The sequence below is a fragment of the Eublepharis macularius genome, chromosome 1 (genome assembly GCF_028583425.1).
Source record: "Eublepharis macularius isolate TG4126 chromosome 1, MPM_Emac_v1.0, whole genome shotgun sequence".
Lineage (NCBI taxonomy): Eukaryota > Metazoa > Chordata > Lepidosauria > Squamata > Eublepharidae > Eublepharis > Eublepharis macularius.
In genome coordinates, this window is record NC_072790.1 from 252,494,191 (window position 1) to 252,513,226 (window position 19,036).

Consider the following 19,036-nt stretch of genomic DNA (forward strand, 5'->3'; position numbering starts at 1 on the left):
AATTGTTGGTTTTAACCGGTTTTATAATACGTATTTTTAAAAGCTTGTTTTAATGGTTTTGAACGCTCTCCGCCTTGGGGGGGGGGGGAGGTCCTAAGTCGAGTGGAAAGACAGCGTTAACATGTTCTAAATAGAATAAGTAATAAATAAAATTACGTTAGGGATGAGGCGTTCATCACCTTTTGTTATTTAACAGTTCCAGAAGGCTAGCCACGTTACCGTGTAGCGGCGGACTTAAACGGAAGTCCGATGGCACTTGGAAAGCTCTGAGTCTTGAAAGCTTTGTAGGAAGGGCCAATGGCTCATCCAAAGAGCGTCCGTGTGGCATGCAGGAGACCTATGGCCTGGAGTGCGCAGTCAGTCTGCGTAGATATACCGATGGACCAATGGTCTGATTGGCAGTGAAATCCTAAGCAGAGTTACTCCAGTCTAAGCCCATGGGCTTAGACTGCAGTAACTCTCCTTAGGATTTCACTGTTAGTACACAGCCAACTTCATGTGTTCATGTGTTCATGCTGGAATAAACTTTCTTTAAAGTGCCCTTGAACATCTGCCGAAGACATCCACCAGCCTGTTCCAGCAATGCGGCACCTTCCCACCCATCGCATCTCCATCGTAAGGCACTGATGCCAGAGACGCATTATGCCGACGTTGCCGTCAGACACGCCAGCCCCGAGGCGTCAGGACTTCAAAGCATTTCTGGGCGCCGTTGCCAGATACTCAGATAGACTGATAGACTTTGTCTGGTCAAGTCAAGAACTGAACCGTCCACCTGCGTGGAATGCTCTCCACCCCCGCGGGGCATAGATGTGGATTGCACAGCACACCAAGTATGTAGGCCGTCCAGGTCTCTTCCGTGTCACTCATCCCTCCTCTCTCCCTCTGGGTATCTGTAAGCAAGCAGTTGTTATTTCTGGTTGTGAAGATTTGTCAGCTGATGGGGCGGGCCGCCTTAAGGAAGTCTCTGTGAGGCTGTCGGACAGCCTTGTCCCTTCTCTGTTGCGCTCTTTTCTCACTTCTTCTTTTCCTCCTCACCGTCCAGCGCTTCGCAGGGGCTGTTCGTATGTGCTGCTTGACATCACGGGCACGGTGAGTAACAAACGGCTTCTGAGAAGGAGGGTGGCATAGCTTCAAACAGAAGTACCCCCCCCCCAAGATCCAGATTTTGGAGGGCAGATGTGGAATAGGATGTCTATTTGTTTTTGTTTCTTTCAAAAATTCATTTTCCTCCGAACGTGTTGCAACAGGCAAGCAGGGTTGAGTCACAGAGATGGTAAGAAATGAGGAAGTCGCGTGGCTGCGGGGAAGGCGCAAGGCTGAGTTTGTGCCCAGACTCACTCTGCCCGGTCCCAGAAAGCTGGTTCTTTAGGCGAGGGCGCAGCACAAGACTGTATTAAAGGGCAAACCATGGCACCTCAGAGCATGTGCAAAGAGCACTTCCCTCACCACTGACTAGCTGCAGGTCTCAAAGAATTAAAAGTTGGGTACAGGGAGCCTTCCAGGCACGTTAAAGCCCCAGCAGCTCCTGCTTGTAGAAATTAAGCTCAGCAGGGAAGCTGTCAAACGGGCCAGTGAAAAGAAATTTAGATACAGCCGGAATCCTTTAAAACAAGCTGTGTTGTGGACAAAGAGTATGAAAGAAAATATTCACCTGAGAACACACCAGTATGCAATTAGAGAAAGTCATACTGGGGTACGGGTTGATGTCTTGGAGAGATGCAGTTTTCTTTGTAAAGGGGGCAAGTTTCTAGTCCTTATGCCCTACTGAGTCAGAACAAATCGGCCCATTGAATTCAGTATCCTGTTTCAAATAGGAAGCCAGATGCCTTCAGGAAGATAATCCCTTCCCTTCTTTCTCTGCTCCCCACTCCCACCTCCACCAAACACCAGAAGCACGCTGTTGTTGTCAGCTCTGAATCTGGTATTCTCAGGTTTTTTAGCACAGAGTATCCATTTCATTTTTCTGGCTGGTAGCTGCTGAGAAACCTCTCCTCCATAAATAAGAATAACTGTGCTTATATGCCGCTCTTCTAGACAGATGAGCGCCCCCCTCAGAACAGTGAACAAGGTCAGTGTTATTATTATCCCCGCAATTCAGCTGGGGAGCTGGGCCGAGAGGAGGGGCTGACCCAAGGCCACCTGCTGAGTTCACAGCAGTAATAGGTTTCGAACTAGCAGAGTGCTGATTCGCAACCCGACCACTTAACCACTATGTCCTTCCAAAGAGCTGGTGCCCAGTACCACCCCAAACGTGGGGGGATGTTTCTTTGGCTTATGAGACGGGAATCTTCCCTCCGTATTGTTTCTCTACATCAGACATAGTACGTATGTATACATGTCATTTACGGTCCGCCTTTCTCACTGAGACTCAAGGCGGATTACACAATAGGAGAGTAGTACAGTTAGTATCAAGGACAATTTCGTAAACACTGTGGTAGGGTAAATAAATACAAGTTTACAAAGATATAGCATTAAGCAAGGATCCAATACAGAGTTGAAGAAATGCTGCAACAGAACATAATAAATTCTAGGGCTGACATTAAACAGCTTGAAGCACAGGTAGCTCATAGGAGCATGTATTTAAGACAACATAAGGCAACATAGCGGTGAAGTCTTCGGTCCCTAACACATTAGTGGAGCATTTGAGACACACACACACACCCCACACACACACACAATACAAAAGCCTTTTTGAATCATTCAGTTTTGCATTTCACATCTCCCCTAAGAGCCAAACATTTATTTAAATATTTATATACTATCCTTCCATGCACTTCAAGGCAGCTCACAAATCACAAATTAGAACCTACAGAATGAAATAAAGCCCTCAATACCCGCCCCCCCCCATAATAGGTATTGCAGTCTATAACCCATTAACATCTCTGGCAAATAAAAGAGGACCTGGAAGCCCCTCCAGAACATTTCTAGAGACAATACCCACCCCACGTGGCCCCCAAGCGCAGGGAGCATGGGGGGGGAACTAGCAAGTGGAGACGGGAGTGCCTTAACTGGCACATGGGGAGATATGGGGAGAGATTGCCCTTTGGGTTGACTAGACACTGAGAGGTCTGAAATGCAGCAATAAAGGTCCCCTGCTCAGCTACGGACTGTTTTTCCTGACATCCGTCTCCCACCCTGCAAAGCTGTGATTTGCTCTCAGGAGGGGTGTGTGCTGAGACTTGAGAGGCACATGTCAGTTTTCTCCCAGCACTTCTAGAGGGCCAACGGAGGTCAGGAAAAGACTTTCCCCCAACCCTTAAGTCAAGACCCCAGTTAGGGTTGCCAGGTTCGTATACCCAGGGCTGGCACGTCCGTGGAGGCAGGGCCGGCAGCCGCCTCAAGCGCTGACCAGGGGCAGGGGCATGTGCCACAGAGCTGGCAGTGGCAGCGCTGGTGGCTGAGCGGGAGGGCTGGAAAGCTGCCCACGTGCTGCCCCGGCCACCTGCCGCGCCTGGCCCGCAGCTGACTTGCTGCAGCCTCCCAGCCCTCTCGCTCAGCTGCCCTGCGCTGCCACCGCTGCCAGCACACGCTCCTGGCCTGGCGCAGCAGCTGTGGGCCAGGTGGCTGAGGCGGTGTGCGGAGCAACTGAGTGGGAGGACTGGGAAGATGCACGCGCACCACCCCATCCGCCTGCTGCAGCCTCCCAGCCCTCCCACTCAGCTGCCCTGTGCTGCCGCTGCTGCCACCGCCAGCACACAGCTATGGGCCAGCCAGGAGCGGCAGGCAGCCGGGACAGTGCAGTACGGGGCAACAAGCAAGAGGACTGGGAGGCCACCCGTGCGCCATCCCAGCTGCCTGCTGTGCCAATGAGGTGGCCGGCTCACAGTGGCACGCCCTGCGTGATGATGTCACTCGCAGTGATGTCATCATGCAGTCTGGGTTCACGCGCTCTGCATGCGTGCACGTGAGGACAGGTATCTGGCCTCAGGCACCAGAAACCCTGGCACCAGCCCTGCGTATACCCTCCCAATCGGAGGGGGTGTCCTGGCACTTACCTTGAAGCGCGTGCACAATCTTAGCGCCAATGTGATAACGTCATTTCCGGGAAGTGACGTCATCGCACTGGCAGTGGGCTGGCTCCTGCATTTTGCACGGGGCCAGTTCAGTCCACAGGGGGCCAAAATTGGCCCTGGTGAAGCGAGGCAGCCTGCCCGTTGTGGGGTGCAATTACATTACTTCCCGGAAGTGACGCCATCGCACCGGGAGTGGGCTTGCTCCTTCATTTTGCATGGAGTCAATTCAGCCTGTTGGGGGACAAAATTGGCCCCTGCAAAGCACAGGGGCATGCCAGCCGCTGTGTGTGATGGCATCACTTCTCAGAAGAGATGTCGTTGTACCTGCTTGTAGCACGCCTCCTCCCCTGCCCCCACTGGGGGAGTGGCAGCCGTAGCCCCAACCCACCCACAGATACCTCCTTGAAGCTTAAAAAAAACACCCTGAAATACATCCATTCGCAGACTTCCCAAAGTCCCACCAACTTTGGCCTTTACTCTTCTCTCAAGCCCAACTTTTGCTTGAGACCCCAAAGCGTGCAAAGAAAATGCATCCTCCATTAGCTTGCCAACGGGCATTGCTGTGGCACTGCAGGGAAGCAGGCGTGCACTGGGGCTCTTGGTTTGTGCTATTACCATACAGTACAGCAGGAAAGTCCAGGGCCAAACATCGCCTGTTGGATTTCTGCTTTTCATGCATCTCTCCAAATCTGAGACTGCCGAGGCTGGAGGGGAGGCTCTGTGGCCAATCTAGTTCAGCACCCAAACCAACTTGCCAGGAAATGATTCTCCTGAAAGATATTTCACGCAAACATTTTTGCCTTTGCGCTTGTCCACCGTCAGGTTTTCCTCCCTGCAATTAAGACACAGGCATTCCTTTCACAGGGAAGCCGGCCTGAGGTCAGGGAGCAATTAAAGACAATGCCAAACATCAGCTCCCAGCTAATGAACATCCTCCCTCCCAGAATCGGGCAAGTCTCACAAGACAACGGAAGCCGTGTGACACATACAGATGCGGATACAGGAAAGCAATTGTTTAGACCCGGCTTGGTTTTTCTTGCTCACCATATTTCTCAGATGAGAGGTACCAGGGCTTAAAAGGGACAGCCTCCTGCCCAGATCAGCTTCTTGCATTCCAGATGTGGACAAGGCAGTTTGAGTTTTATGGCCTGGGTGGGAGAAGGGGAGCCCTCTTTGCACAAGCCCGTAATCTCTTGTGACGTTCAGGGGATGGGATCCAATCCCTGTTCTGCTTCCAGAGAGCCACACGTCCTTGAACTGTTCTGCCCTAGACAGCTGCCTAGTCCGCTGACATGGCTGAGAGCCAAGTGACGTCTTACACAGGTTGGACACGAGTCGGCTTCCCTCAAGTTTTGATGGGAAATGTAGGCACCCTGGTTTTACAGCTTGGCTCTCCGTTACAGCTGCAAGACCAGGATGCCTACATTTCCCATCAAGACTTGAGGGAAGCCGACTCGTGTCCAACCCGTGTCAGGCGTCACTTTTAGTTTGGCTCTGAGCCATCCCTGGGGCAATAACTGACGTGATACTCGGCAGGAGCACTCTGCACATGTTCAGAAGCAATCTGTCACTACTCCAAACCTTCCAGGACTGTAGTTTGGCTGTGATTCAACTTAAGCCCTGCCTCCGTTCAGCCAGGTGCATCCCGTTTTTCCTCCCTTTCGGTTTCAGGTTCTAGCTGCTTCCTAAAACGCTGCCCACAAGAACTCAATGTCCCGTTCACCTGCACTCATACCCTCGAGGTAAAACCACACACTATGGAGGGCTTACCTCCATTGTATGTGGTGCACATACTCACACACACACACACACACACACACACAGAGGGACACTTGTTGCTGTTTCCCTCACAGTCACTCTACACGTTACTTCATTTCTGATTGGCTTCTATGTGCACACAATACCTCCATGTGGAGCGGCAAAATTGGGGATCATAGAATCATAGAGTTGGAAGGGGCCATACAGACCATCTAGTCCAACCCCCTGCCCAGTGCAGGATCAGCCTAAAGCATCAAATGTCTTCCCTTTGCACTCTTTATGCGTGGAGGAGAGGGAAGGTTGGGAGAAAGGCAGCAGCTTCCCAAATCCATTTGCATGCTGGGTTTTTTAATAAAAAAATAGAAGCCAATCCCCGAGGTGACGTGTGTCTGTGCAGAGGGCAGTTTGGCTCCGTGGCGAACTCGTAAAAGAAGTAACGGGTAGCGTGACCGTCAGCACATAACGGGCAGCTCCCCGTCAGGAATAGACAGAGAGGCCTTTGCTCTTTGCTGGGTAGCTTGCTAAGAAAAGCGATGTCCTCACTGCTGGTGCGCCATTGGCAAATTATTTATTTCGCGCTCAAGACTGTGTTGCCCTGAGACAGTGTGGTGTAGTGGTTATGATATTGAACTGAAATCTGGGAAACTGAGGTTTGGATCTGCATTCTGAGTTCCTTGGAAGAAGGCTGGGATAAAAAAGTGCTCAGGAAGTGCTGAATCACCACATTGGGGATCTGAGGGTCTGGGCTGAATGCATTTTCCCAGGACTTAATGCAAAGCGGTTGCATCCTAGCCCTCCAATGCAACTTAAGAGGCCTTCCTCTACCACAGGGTGGCTTCGCTTTATGTGACTTCAGACTGTCTTGTTCAAGCTGCTCACGCCATCTCTTCTTTAAAAATTGTGTTCATGTCAGAACAGACAATGGCGGGCTGGAGTGAGAGGTCAGAGTGATTTGAAAGCCCCTGGAGTTTCCAAAAAGGGGCTTCCGGAAGAGCCGGGGTTCTCAAGTGAAGACAAAAGGATAAAAACAGGAAACCACCTCGCATGTGTGGAGGTGGTGGGCGGGGAGAAGGAAACAGTTGCCTGTGACAAAAATATTTTAAATCCTCACGCCTTCAAAGGACTGACACAAATCTGGCCGGCCTCTTCAAAGCCTTCCCAAGAGGCAGGTTGGGGCTCCCCCCACCGCCACACTGGACATGCTGCGGTGAATTTCAGCAGAAGAGGAGGAGGACAAATCTCGGTTCTGATGAAAGCACGCGCCTCGATCCCACAGTAAACATGACTGACCACAAGGCCACAGTTGCAGCTGCACCTCTGCAAAATCCCAAAGGACTTTTTTTAAAGATTGCAAAGAAAGGCAAGGAGCAAAGGTAGTGGGAGAGGAACCAGGCGCAATCCAACACAAAGCTTAAGAGAGTTGTGGCCAAAGCAGCAGAGAGAACTTAAAGCCAGACAGATTAATTGTCGGCAGTTTCTATGGGCTAGAGACCACTTCCTCCCAAATGTTTCAGTATCTCTCCTGTTTAAGAATCTTACAGTTGGATGCCTCTGAGAAAGAGAGCTGTGGCTCTCAAAAGCTGATGATGCATCTGACGAAGAGAGCTGTGACTCTCAAAAGTTTACGCTACAATAAAGTTGGTTAATCTTAAAGGTTCCACTGGACTCTTTACAATTTTGCTACTACAGACTAACACAGCTACTCCTCTGGATCTTACAGTTGGAAGGGGCCTTGTGGGCCAAATTCCTGCTTAGTACAGGAAAGCCAGCCCCACAGCATTCCTAAACAATGGCTGCAGATCTCCAACAAAGAAGAACCCCTATCCCTTCCCACTCCCAAGACTGGCTCGCTTCTTAAACCAATCTTATCGTTAAAAAGTTTCTCCTCAAGTTCAACTGAAATCAACTTTCCCAGGCCCATCAGATCTAGTCTTGCCCCATGGAGCAGTCGTCTTCTTGGCCCTCTTCCATTTAGGGAAGGCACATATTTGGGGGCAAACATATTCAACAACCCAACGTGACTGCCAGTCCCTGGCAGTTAGGTCCCCAAGTTCTCCACAGTTAACACACAGGTGTTCCAGTTGAAGTAACTTTATTAGAGATACATTCAGTACAAGGTGCATAGACAGCAGAATTGGCAGAAGTGACATAGGTGGGGCTAGCATTGCTAGTTATAGGGAATCTTCCCACCTTAGGGAAAGAGGACTGTTAACAAGGGTGGGGGGGAGTTGGGTGAGACATTGTTTTAATGTAGACATTGAGAAAGATGAACTTATCTTTGGTTCCCAAGGATACATTTCGAGCCAGTCTCAGCCAGCAGTCAAGGACACTGTCTCAGCGGAGCGAAAAAAAGAAAGTAAACATTTTCAAGATAACCAACTGGCATTACAGCAATAAAGAATTCCCCATACTCTCAGAGACCAGAAGCCAATAGACATTCATGGCAGATATGCAGGAGGCATATATGACAGTGACCTGTTCGGCTAAAGCAAACACTGGCATGCAGACACCTCACTGGGATCCAGTGAGAGGTTTTGGGTAGGGACTCGGGGGTAATCGGCTTCAGTTCTCCACAGCCCAAAGTGACAGAGGGAGAAGTCTGGGGTAAGGAGAACAGGGCCATTCCCACACGTCTTACCTGAACCCGGAACACTGCGCAGCATGCCGGAAAAAACACGGAAGATCGCGTTTTCTCTCGCAAGTTTTGCGCAATGTTGCACAACATTGCGCAAAACTCACGCGAGAGAACGCGTTCTACTGCGTTTTTTCTGGCACGCTGCACAGCGTTCCAGGTTCAGGTAAGACGTGTGGGAACGGCCCAGGCCTGATCACATTGATTTATTCGTTTACAGTCAATGACCATCAAGAATCACCAATATACAGCCGCACCACTCCCAGAAAAATGGGAAACGCATCAAATTTCCGAAATATGAAACATGAAACATGGAAAACACATTATAAAATTTACATTACACATTAAAATGTTAAAATGCATTGTAAGGTTTATCATCAGATTTAAAATACGTATGAAAAAACTAAAATACTCATTAAAACGTTAATATACTAAAAGGGAGGCAGAATAAATCTCTTTGCTGTGGAAGTATATCACGTAAACACAAAACTTGGCTATAAGCCTAGTAATAGTTAAAAAGTTCACCTGATCTGACAAAAATTTCTCCAAGCAGGCCTTATCTGCAAGAGTTATGGGTCTATCAAGAAGAGGATAAATCATCTTATTTCGTGAATCCTTGTAAAAGAAGACATGTTCCAACAATTCCACTTCACTCATAGTGCAAGAGTAAAATCTCTCTCTGCATATGAGATCTTTGTATATCTCCCTTCTAACACCATTGACGGCTTCGCTGCACCTCCAGCTAGGGTAAACGCCCTCCTGTGGGAAGGAACATCAAGCTGGGCGAGATAATGAGCCGTGATTATAACATATCTGGATTTCGCAGGAGCCGTAAAAGTTGGAGATTTCATTAAGTCTTGTTGGCGCTCTGTGCCTCGAACCCGTTGCTTTATGATGCATTTTGCGGAGTCACTGTTCTGTGATGCGTTTTGCAGAGTCACCTAAATTACACCGATTGCATCCACCTAGGCTGAAAGAGATTTTGTATTATTAAGGGAAAGAGGCCTTTTTGGTTGGTATGAACCTTAAGCCGCTGGAAAACTGATAGCAAAAAGATCAGTAAAGGCCTGATTGCTTGTCTTCTCTGCGGCCCATGCTGACAGCCGGCGATCAGCTGTGGACTTCTAACCCCCCAGCTGATCCCTCTTCTGCTGGGAGTCGGGTATGGATCTCCTTCTGGAGAAATCTGGCCATCAGTGGGCCCCTGACGACTGCACTTGGCCTGCTTGTGCCCAGCAGACATGAATGTGAACAGCCAAACAGCCCATTGATACACCGGTTGTCTGATCTCAACTGAACAGGATATGAGCTGAACCACTGGATGTTCGAACATCCCTACATAATAAAATAGTAACTGTGCTTATTTACTGCTCTTCTAGACAGATGAGTGCCCCACTCAGAGCAGTGAACAAAGTCAGCATTACTATTACCCCCACAATACAGCTGGGGAGCTGGGGCCGTGAGGAGGGGCTTAACCAAGGCCGCCTGCTGAGTTTGTGGCAGAAGTGGGATTTAAACCAGCAGAGTGCTTCTTTGCAGCCCAACCACTTAACCACTATGCTACAGCTGTTTTCCATCCCATAAGGAGCAGGCCCCGTTCCTCCAAATACAAAGTAAAACTTTGGTTCAGGCTTCATGCCTGTAGAAACTCTTACCAGGCCTGTCTGCTGAGACAGGCACAGCCTCTGCTGCTCCGCTGCTCCTGGGCTCTCTCTTGCTTTGAGAGGGTGACCTTGGGGAGCCCTGGAGCCTAGCCTTGCTCTCCGCTCCAAGCCATCCTCCCTAAACTTTCTCACTGAGTTAATGTTCAATTAAGTAACGAGCCCTGACCGGTTCCTTCAGTCGCCACCACCTTGAAGAAGCCTCTCTGTTTCTAGGCAGTTGACCATTCTCTCTCTCTACACCATGCTAGACCAGTCTTGGCCAGCTCTGCTACCTTGCAGCCACTACCAGCTCCCAGCTGTGGGAGAAGAGGTCTTCTAGCTCCATGCCGTCTCCAGGAGGCCTAGAGTGGACTGGCATGGATGGACTTTGGTAAGAACAACCAGCCTTGGAACCAACTCAGAGAATGTTTAGACAGCTAGCCAGCGAGTAGCGTTTTAGCTAGTTAGAAGGCAATTGTTTTGGCCTTGCCTAAATGCTTTTTATGAGCAGTTTCTGCCTAGCGCACGCTCCTATGTTCTTCCCTTAATAAATTCCTTCTATATTTTACCGGCCTGTGTCCAGCGTTGCTTGCTAAGGAGGTACATACATTCAAAAAAGAACCCAGAAGCAAGGGTGCTTCAGGCGAACGACCAGGACTCTTAGAGGCTCCGAGGAGTCCTGTGTGATCAGGAGAACGGGCAGGGGTGGGGGATGAGAGCCTCTGGGTCGACACGCATCCCTTCAGGTAATGGAAGACTGCGCTCACGTCTCTCTCCCCCGCCCTCGGTCTTCTGTTCTCAGGCTAAACATATCCAGCTCCTTTAACCTCCCCCCCCCCACACACACAATCTTCGTTGCCCTCTTCTGAACCCAATCCAGTTTGCATCGAGGTTCTTTTTAACTGCAGCACCCAGAACGGGACGCAGTAGCTCTTTATTTTGGCCCCTCTTTTTAAATTTCTTCAGCTCCCTGCCATCCCTACCTGCTTGGAAGAGCAGAGTAGGCAGAAAACCTGGCACACGCTTTTGCCAACGCAGCCTGCTGCTTTATGGGTCAGGGCACTCATCCAGCATAGACATTATACAAGAGAAGGGAACAAGACAACTCTAATCCTTCTTTAAAAAAAACCCACACCCTGGGAATCCCCATTCAAAGCAACCACAGCTTGTACTAGGATCAGGTGAACTATTCCCAGGTTGTGTTGGAGTGACACACACAGAGCAGGCAGTGTCTTTCCCCCACTGCCGTAAAAAAAAAAGTGTGAATCAATGAGATGTTTCTACTAAAGAACAGAGCCAGGCTGGCATAGTGGTTAAGAGCGCGGGACTCTAATCTGGAGAGCCAGGTTTGATTCCTCACTCCTCCACTTGAAGCCAGCTGGGTGACCTTGGGTCAGTCACAGCTCTCTCAGAGCTCTCTCAGCCCCACCCACCTCACAGGGGGATTGTTGTGAGGATAACAACATATACTTGGTAAACCGCTCTGAGTGGGTGTTGTTGTCCTGAAGGGCAGTATATAAATTGAATGTTGTTGTTAGTGTTGTTGTTGTTGTTAAATGCACCAGTGTGTTGGGGAAAGAAGCATAGGTTCTAGCTGTGCCAGGAACTTTGGACCTGAAGGCCTTCCCCCATAGTTTTCAGAACAATGGCCATAATTCTGAAATTCAGCACTGATACATTTTCTCCAGGGGAAGTGATCTCTGTAGTCTGGAGATCAGTTGTAATTGCAGAAGATCTCTGGAGGTTGGCAAACCTAAATGCAGCTGATCTCCACAGTAGAAAAATCAGTCCCCTCAAGAAAACGGCTGCTTCGGAGGGTAGACTCTATGGCATTTTCCCCCAGCCTCTTCAGGCTCTATCCCCAAATCTCCTGGAATTTCCCATCCCAGTGTTGGCGACCTTAATTCGGCCTCTGAGAGCTGCCTCAGCATTTTTAATGGCCCCTCGACATGAAGCCGCTGCAAGAGGCTGTCCAGAGATTCGGGCTGAGTTGCCACCAATATGGAGGTGACGCTCAGCATTTTCTCAAACTTCCAGTGGACCCCAGGGGTGCTGTGGAAACCGTGAACAGGCAATATTGAGAGCTAACAAGCTGAAACTTAATCCCAGCAAAACGGAGGTGCTACGGATGGGGGAAAGATTTTGACCCAGGAACCGGGGTATCTCCTGTTCTGGACGGGGTTGCACTCCCTCTTAAGGGAGCCTTGGGGTACAGCTGCATCTGGGCCTCCTGTTGGATAAGATGGTGGCAACAGAGGTTGGGGTACCTTTTAGTAGCCGACGAGCCTGCTGCAGCTCCTCCTGGACTAAAAAGATCTTGCCACTGCAATGCATGCACTAATAACATTTAGTGTTGTTGTTGTTATCATTATTAGAACCTGGGCCTCACTAATAAGGAAGGTAACTATATCTGAATTGTGGAACTCACTGACACAAGATATGATAACTGAAATCAGCCCAGCTACGGTTCTAATATTCGGCTGCCCTTGGAAACTGCCGAGAAACTATATTTGGCACAAGATGCTGTGGCCAGAATGCTGACTAGAGTGGGTCATAGGGACCATATCATTCCTATCTTCTACCGCCTATACTGCCTCCCAGTTTGCTTCCAGGCCCAATTAAAGATGCTGGTATTGGCTTTTAAAGTCCTATACGGCCTGGGACCTGCATTCTTAAGGACTGCCTACTCCATATGACCCTACCTGACCACTCTGGTCATCTTCGAAGCCTAAGGCTGGATGGGTGGCAGTGCAAGACAGAGCCTTCTCAGTCATGGCTCCAAAACTTTGGAACTCCCTGCCGAAGGAGATGCATTTATCATTGTCTTCCACCAGTGGACAAAGACATGCTTGTTTCGTTTGGCATTCCCTCACAAACTCTGATTAGCCCAACTTCCCGTTTGTGTGTCTGTGTGTTTATGTTTTATTTATTTGTTTTAGATGTTTTATATTTATATTTGTAATTTCAACACTTTGCCCCCTGGGGACCCTGAGTTGGGTAGAAGGGCAGATTAGAAATGTTTTAAACTAAAGCATTTCACAAATTTCACATCTATGCATATAATTGTATATAGTTCACTAAGACTTTGTTGTTCTATTTTACTTCTGAATCAAAAAGAGTCCAGTAGCACCTTTAAGACTAACCAATTTTATTATAGCATAAGCTTTCGAGAATCAAGTTCTCTTCGTCAGATGCCTGATCAAAACTGGGCAGATACCGCGCCAAGCGGCGCGGAGGGCAATCTCAACTCCCCTCTGTCTGGAGATCAGGGGGCGGGGCCACCAGCCATGTGACCATTTTCTCTGAGGGCAACCCACTGAGTGCCACCACCTCCTTTCCCGGAAAAAAAGCCCTGGGTGTAAGGATGCCTTAACCAGCTCTGCTTCTTTCCCATTCCCCTTGCAGTCAAGATGGAGACCTTCAGCTCCCGCAACCTGGCCTTGCAAGCCGAGAAGAAAATCCTCAGCCGAATGGCCAGTAAATCCATGGCCAACATGTTCATCGATGACACGAGCAGCGAGATCCTGGACGAGATGTACCGGGTCTCCAAGGAATATACCCAAAACCGGGCTGAATCTCAGAAGGTCATCAAGAACCTCATCAAAATGGCCGTCAAGATCTCCGTCCTCTACCGCAACAACTGCTTCAGCGACGCCGAGATGAGCTTGGCGGAGGAGTTCAAGCACAAACTCCACCAAGGGGCTATGACGGCCATCAGTTTCCATGAGGTGGACTTCACCTTTGAGAAGGCCGTCTTGGCCCAGATTCTCCAAGAATGTCGGGACTTGCTGCTGAAGCTGGTGGAGAAGCACCTGACGGCCAAATCCCTCGGGCGCATCCGTCACGTCTTTGACCATTTTGCCGATACAGAACTCCTGACCCGGCTGTACAGTCCAGGGGAACCCTATCAGCCCCGCTTGAAAAAGATCTGCGAGGGGTTGAACAGGCTTATCGACGAAGGGAAATTGTGAGAGGGGAGACAGGAGAGAACGACTCCGGAGACCCCATCACACAAAACTTGCCGCTGGAGAAATTAGGCAGAGAGAGCCGCCAACCCCAACATCTGATAAAAGGGGGAACGGAAGAGCCCCGGTACCCACCCAGATGTTACCCTGTGGCCCGGACCTGTGGACAATCTGGGCTCTTCTTGGAGGCTCATCGCCTCTCTGCATCCACCACCACACTAATTACTCCAGCCAGATTTCTAGAAAAGTTGTAGATCTTGCAGAATCTCCTGCCAGAGTCACTAGAAGCCACCCCCCACCCTTCCATCTGAGCCTTTGGGATCCCAGCTGGTCTTTGCAACCAGCAAAAGTCAGACATTTAAAAACTGTTGCAAAAAGAGAAGTGGATATTTTCCTCACACGCTAAGAGGGGAGGGAGTAAGATTGAAGACACTGTTTTAATCACTGCTTGAGTATCCTTTACTAGGCAACACCCCTGCAAATCTTCTAGATCGCAACTGATGCGAAGAAATGAGCTGTTGTATTGTACGTGGTTTACCCCTTAATTTTTACTTTCTTCTGTTGGGCGGGGGCAAGTGGGGAAGAAATATGCTGCGTCATCAGTCACCTAGCCACTGGCTAGCAAGTTACGGCTGCTTTAGAAATCCCCTCCCAGTCTCTTACAAACCAGATTCAGGCACAGTTGATGCTGGCTGGGCCCAGAGCTCAACAGTATCGCCCTCGCTTTCTACTCAGAAGGTCGTGGGTTCTACTCCTGGCATTTCCAGTTTAGGATCACAGGAAGCAGGAGCTGAGCAAGGCCTTCGCTCAGGATCCTGCGATCAGGCCCAGCTAAAGGGGCCAAGGAAGCCGGATGAATCTGCTTCATCAGAGAGCCAGGACCGCATGCTGCCTTCTCCCAGATGTCATAGAATCATACGGTTGGAAGGTACCTCCAGGATCATCTAGTCCACCCCCTCGGTCCCAGGTCAGGTGCCACCTGCTTTCCCCCGTGGGTGCCGAAAGCTCCCATGCAAGTTGCATCTGCCTCTTCCCGTGGTCCTCTCCACCACCACCCCTTGGGGTCAGTGGCAGCCGCTTTCCTTTTCTCCCCAGTGGCCTGTTTTCTAGTCCCGCCCCCCCAAGACTGGCAGTGACCTTGCCATAATAATATGGCCACAATGGATGCAGCAGCAGACCCTACCCCACCTCCACAGGCTTCCCCCCATCCTGCTCCCCCTCCCCCTCAGAGGCAACCTTAAAATAAGTATGAATCTGGGGCTTGATCCTGGAACCACATAGAGTACAATCCCAAGAACTGTGTGCAGGTGGCATTCAGACCCAGGAGGGAAGGGGGCATACGTTCAGCCCTTCCCTGGCCGATAGAGATGAATCCCCCACCGGCTGCATAACTCAGCTTAGAGGACGCCCACTTCAGGTGCAGAAGGGCCTGGATCTTGCTGTAAGCCCCAACTCCACCCTGCTCTGGGAGAGTGGGTCGGTTTAGCCCCAACTCCTTGCAAGTTTAGCCCCCCAAACCAGCCAGCTGCAAGGAACCAAACCACAATAGCCCGGGGTCCCCAAACATTTGGAATTCTGACATGGTGTGGTGGGCGCAACAAAATGGCTGCCAGAAAAGAGCTGCATCTGGAGGCGGCCACAAAACGGCTCTACCGCTTCCCTTCAGTCACACAGTGAACGTTCTTGTGCTGTGGAAGTAGCTTCTCCCAAAGCGATGGTTTTAAAAATCTGCACAGCCCATCACATCTCTCATGGCCAATCAGAAGTGGTGCTTGGCAAAAGCCCCAGCTGGCCCCACCCGCTTTCTACAAATGCTTGGTGTTGGCGGTCAGTGGTGCCCAAGGGCACCACGTTGGGGACCCCTGGCCTAGCCCATGTAGACACAGCAGTGCTGGCAGAGGAGGGTGTGTGGCAGAAGGTCCGCTGTAGGGCACCTCCTTCCCCCAGAACCAGAAAAGCCAACAGTGATGAGTTCAGAAGTGCACTGTGGGGGTAAGGAAAGGAGGCAGGGGCAGCAGAGGGATGCTCAGCACAGAGCAGCAGCCCCTGGCTTGTGCCCAAGAGAAGGGGACACGGCCATTTCCTTCCTTACCCCTTTTGGAAACTCTCTCAGGGAATGCTGTTGGACGGAGCCTCCTCCTACAACTTGACTCAGGAAATACAGAGATTGAAAATAAACTCTTTCCCGCTTCCTCCTTAAATAGCACGGTGTTCCGGTTTCTGTAAACCAGGTTGGCAAGAAATCAGCCAGCCAGGGAGCAGGTGCTGCTCACCTTCTGGGAGTGAACGCCAGATTCAACTAAGGTTGCCAGCCTGCAGGTGATGGCTGGAGATCTCCCGGAATTACAACTCTTCTCTGGGCCATAGACGTCAGTTCGCCTGGAGAAATCGACTGCTTTGTATGGTGGTCTCTGTGGCATTATACCCTGCTGAGGTCCGCTCCCTCCCCAAACCCTGCCATATCCAGGCTCCACCCCCAAGACCTCCAGGAATTTCCCGACCTGGAGCTGGCAACTCTAGATTCAACCCACCAGACAAAGCTGATCAGCAACTACTTTCTAAACGGGGGGGGGGGGGGGGTGCTGTATTTTGAATGGGGCAAGGGCCGGGAGCACTGACTCTACTCCAACCCCAAATTAGATTAACTCTTTCTGGGCCAGCAACAGAAATCTCTAATTTTCCCTGGTTCACAAAAAACTGTTGGAATCTCAGAAAGGAGCGAGAGCAGCTGCTATGCTGGAAAAGACAGGAAAAGCCCCCAAGGTAGAATTGAGCTGCTGAGCAACTGGGGCTGTTAATTTTGGGGAGGGCAAAAAGTTCTGAGACTGGCACCTGGGGTACAGAAGCCCTGAGTCGCATGCCACCATGACCTTGTATCTTGCAGAAGACGTGGAAGCACTCCGTCTGCTGTGAGGAGCGGGCTGCAGTCATCTGGGTTGGTCACACAGCTGAGATATTTCCAGGGACTACACTGGACTGGATTAGACCTGTTTTATTTGAAAGCCTAGCACTAGACCTAGGGCTTTCCCGCACACTCGACTTATTCCCGGTTTTCTTAGCCGTCGATCCCCAAGCATTGGAATCGGTTTGGGTTCGCTTCTTCCGCATGTCTGCCCTTCTTTTGCATTTTTACAGTTGTGGAGTCGGTTTATTTTGTTCTGTGTGTGCCTTAAATAACAAGGGGTTTCAAGTCAGGGTACTTTTAGGTGGGCAGCCGTGCTGGTCTGCAGTAGAACAGCAGGGTTTGAGTCCAGCGGCACCTGAGAGAGCAGCCAGATTTTCAGAGTCTGAGCTTTGGAGAGTCAAAGCTCCCTTCTTCGGACGCCTTGCTGGTCTCTAAGGTGCCACTGGGTTCAAACCCAGCTTTTTAAGTGATTCTGCTACCATTTTCGGTGACATCATCAGTGACGTCATAGTGCCCCCCCACCCTTTTATTTTTTGCATATGCTTATAATGTTATATTGATATAAAGACTGTTTTTTTAAAAAAATCAAAAATGATCGCATAGGGAAGCCTAAAAGAGGAGCAGCTCCATCAGCTAAACTGAAGTCCCTCCTTCACTGTCCAAACCAGAGTCCAACCCAGGTTGACCCAGAGCTAGAAGGCGGAGGCACGCACCAGCAAGGCAAAATGACCTCTGTTGGGACGGAGCCTGGAGCACCAGCAGCTATGGGCTTTGCAAACCACGCCACTTTTCTGGTGCCACCCCCTTCTCCCCTGGTACCCCTAAGCGTTTGCAGTTTTTTTTTTAAGAAATCATAATTTTCATAGCATTACATTGACCTGCCACTGTAACAAGACACACAGCAGATTCTCTGAATTCCCAACTTTCATTTAAACCAAAAAGTCTTTAGCCCCTTTTATTGCAGAGATATAAAGGAAAAGGTGTATCTCTGCAATAAAACAGGATACAGACTTTATTAAATGAATGCTGGGAATTCATAGACTCTGCCGCATGCTATGTTACAACGCTAAGGTGATATAACATTATGAAAATGGCCATTTAAAAAGATAGGACACAAAACCAGAAGAGGGGAATGAAGGGGGGGAGTGGTTTGACAATATTGAATGTCCAGTCATCAAAAAGGGGGGTGGAGGTGGGTGAGAGTGGGTATGATAAGCAAACGCGAAATAAACATTATGCACAGGGGAAAAAATGACTCAAACTCAGCTTCCAGGAAAAGGTTGGGGTAAAAGAGGTCTCAAAAGAACTGGGGGGGAAACCAAAAAACCCAAAGTGAAAACAGAGGGCAAAAAAGTGTGTGTGGAAATCAGGGGATAAATCCACGCAGTATGGGTCCAGTACCAAAGGGGAAAACCCAAGACGAAATGATCAGATGATAATTTAAAAGGAGTCAGAGAACAGGCCATTTTTAAAGAGAGGGCTGTAGCTCCTTGCTCCCTTTTCCTTGAGCTATCACACCTCTCTCACTCTTCAGTGCGTATTGGCAAGCAGGGTCTTCACACAACTGGATGGGGGGAGGTTTCCAGGGGTTTCTTCACAGGTAGCAGAAACTCCCCCAACCGTCCTGTCAGATCCCAAATCTGCATGTGTATTTTTGGCATCTGATTTGCAAGTGTGTAATCTGAATAAGGAAGGAGGTTGATTTCTGGGCAGAACCTTTGATCAGCTCAAAAAGAACATCCGTCTTAAATCAAGAACCAGTCTGTCTAGTTGCCTCCTGCACCAAGCCACATTCACAGGTAAAGTTACTCAAGGAGAAGTTTTTCAGGATTCCCCATAATATTCAGAGATCCTGACAACTTCCCAGGGCCTGAAAGATCAGAAAAGCTGGGTGCACCGGTTCCCAGTCATGAAACTTGTCATGTGATCTTGGACCAGCCACTTCCCCTCAGCATCTCCTACCTTACAGGGTTGCTGTGAGGATAAATAAGCCATGTATGTGGCCCTGAGCTCCTTGGAAGATGGATAGGATATTTAAAAAGATAGCAAGAGATACTAGATAGTAAAGAGTCCAGTAGCACCTTTAAGGCTAACCAACTTTATTGTAACATAAGCTTTCG

The 19,036-nt window shown here is 49.7% G+C and overlaps 1 protein-coding gene across 1 annotated transcript; it reads left to right on the plus strand.

The window, feature by feature from the left end:
* The first annotated feature begins 983 nt into the window (after positions 1 to 983).
* TNFAIP8L2 (TNF alpha induced protein 8 like 2) lies at positions 984 to 17,716 on the plus strand. Its single transcript, XM_055000933.1, has 2 exons — positions 984 to 1,089; positions 13,452 to 17,716. The coding sequence occupies exon 2, from the start codon at positions 13,457 to 13,459 to the stop codon at positions 14,015 to 14,017; it is 561 nt and encodes a 186-aa protein (XP_054856908.1). The 5' UTR covers positions 984 to 1,089; positions 13,452 to 13,456; the 3' UTR covers positions 14,018 to 17,716.
* The last annotated feature ends 1,320 nt before the right edge of the window (positions 17,717 to 19,036 follow it).

Bases quoted from the DNA above. Each gene is read 5' to 3' on its own strand.
- TNFAIP8L2 (XM_055000933.1), top strand. From the start codon at position 13,457: ATGGAGACCTTCAGCTCCCGCAACCTGGCCTTGCAAGCCGAGAAGAAA.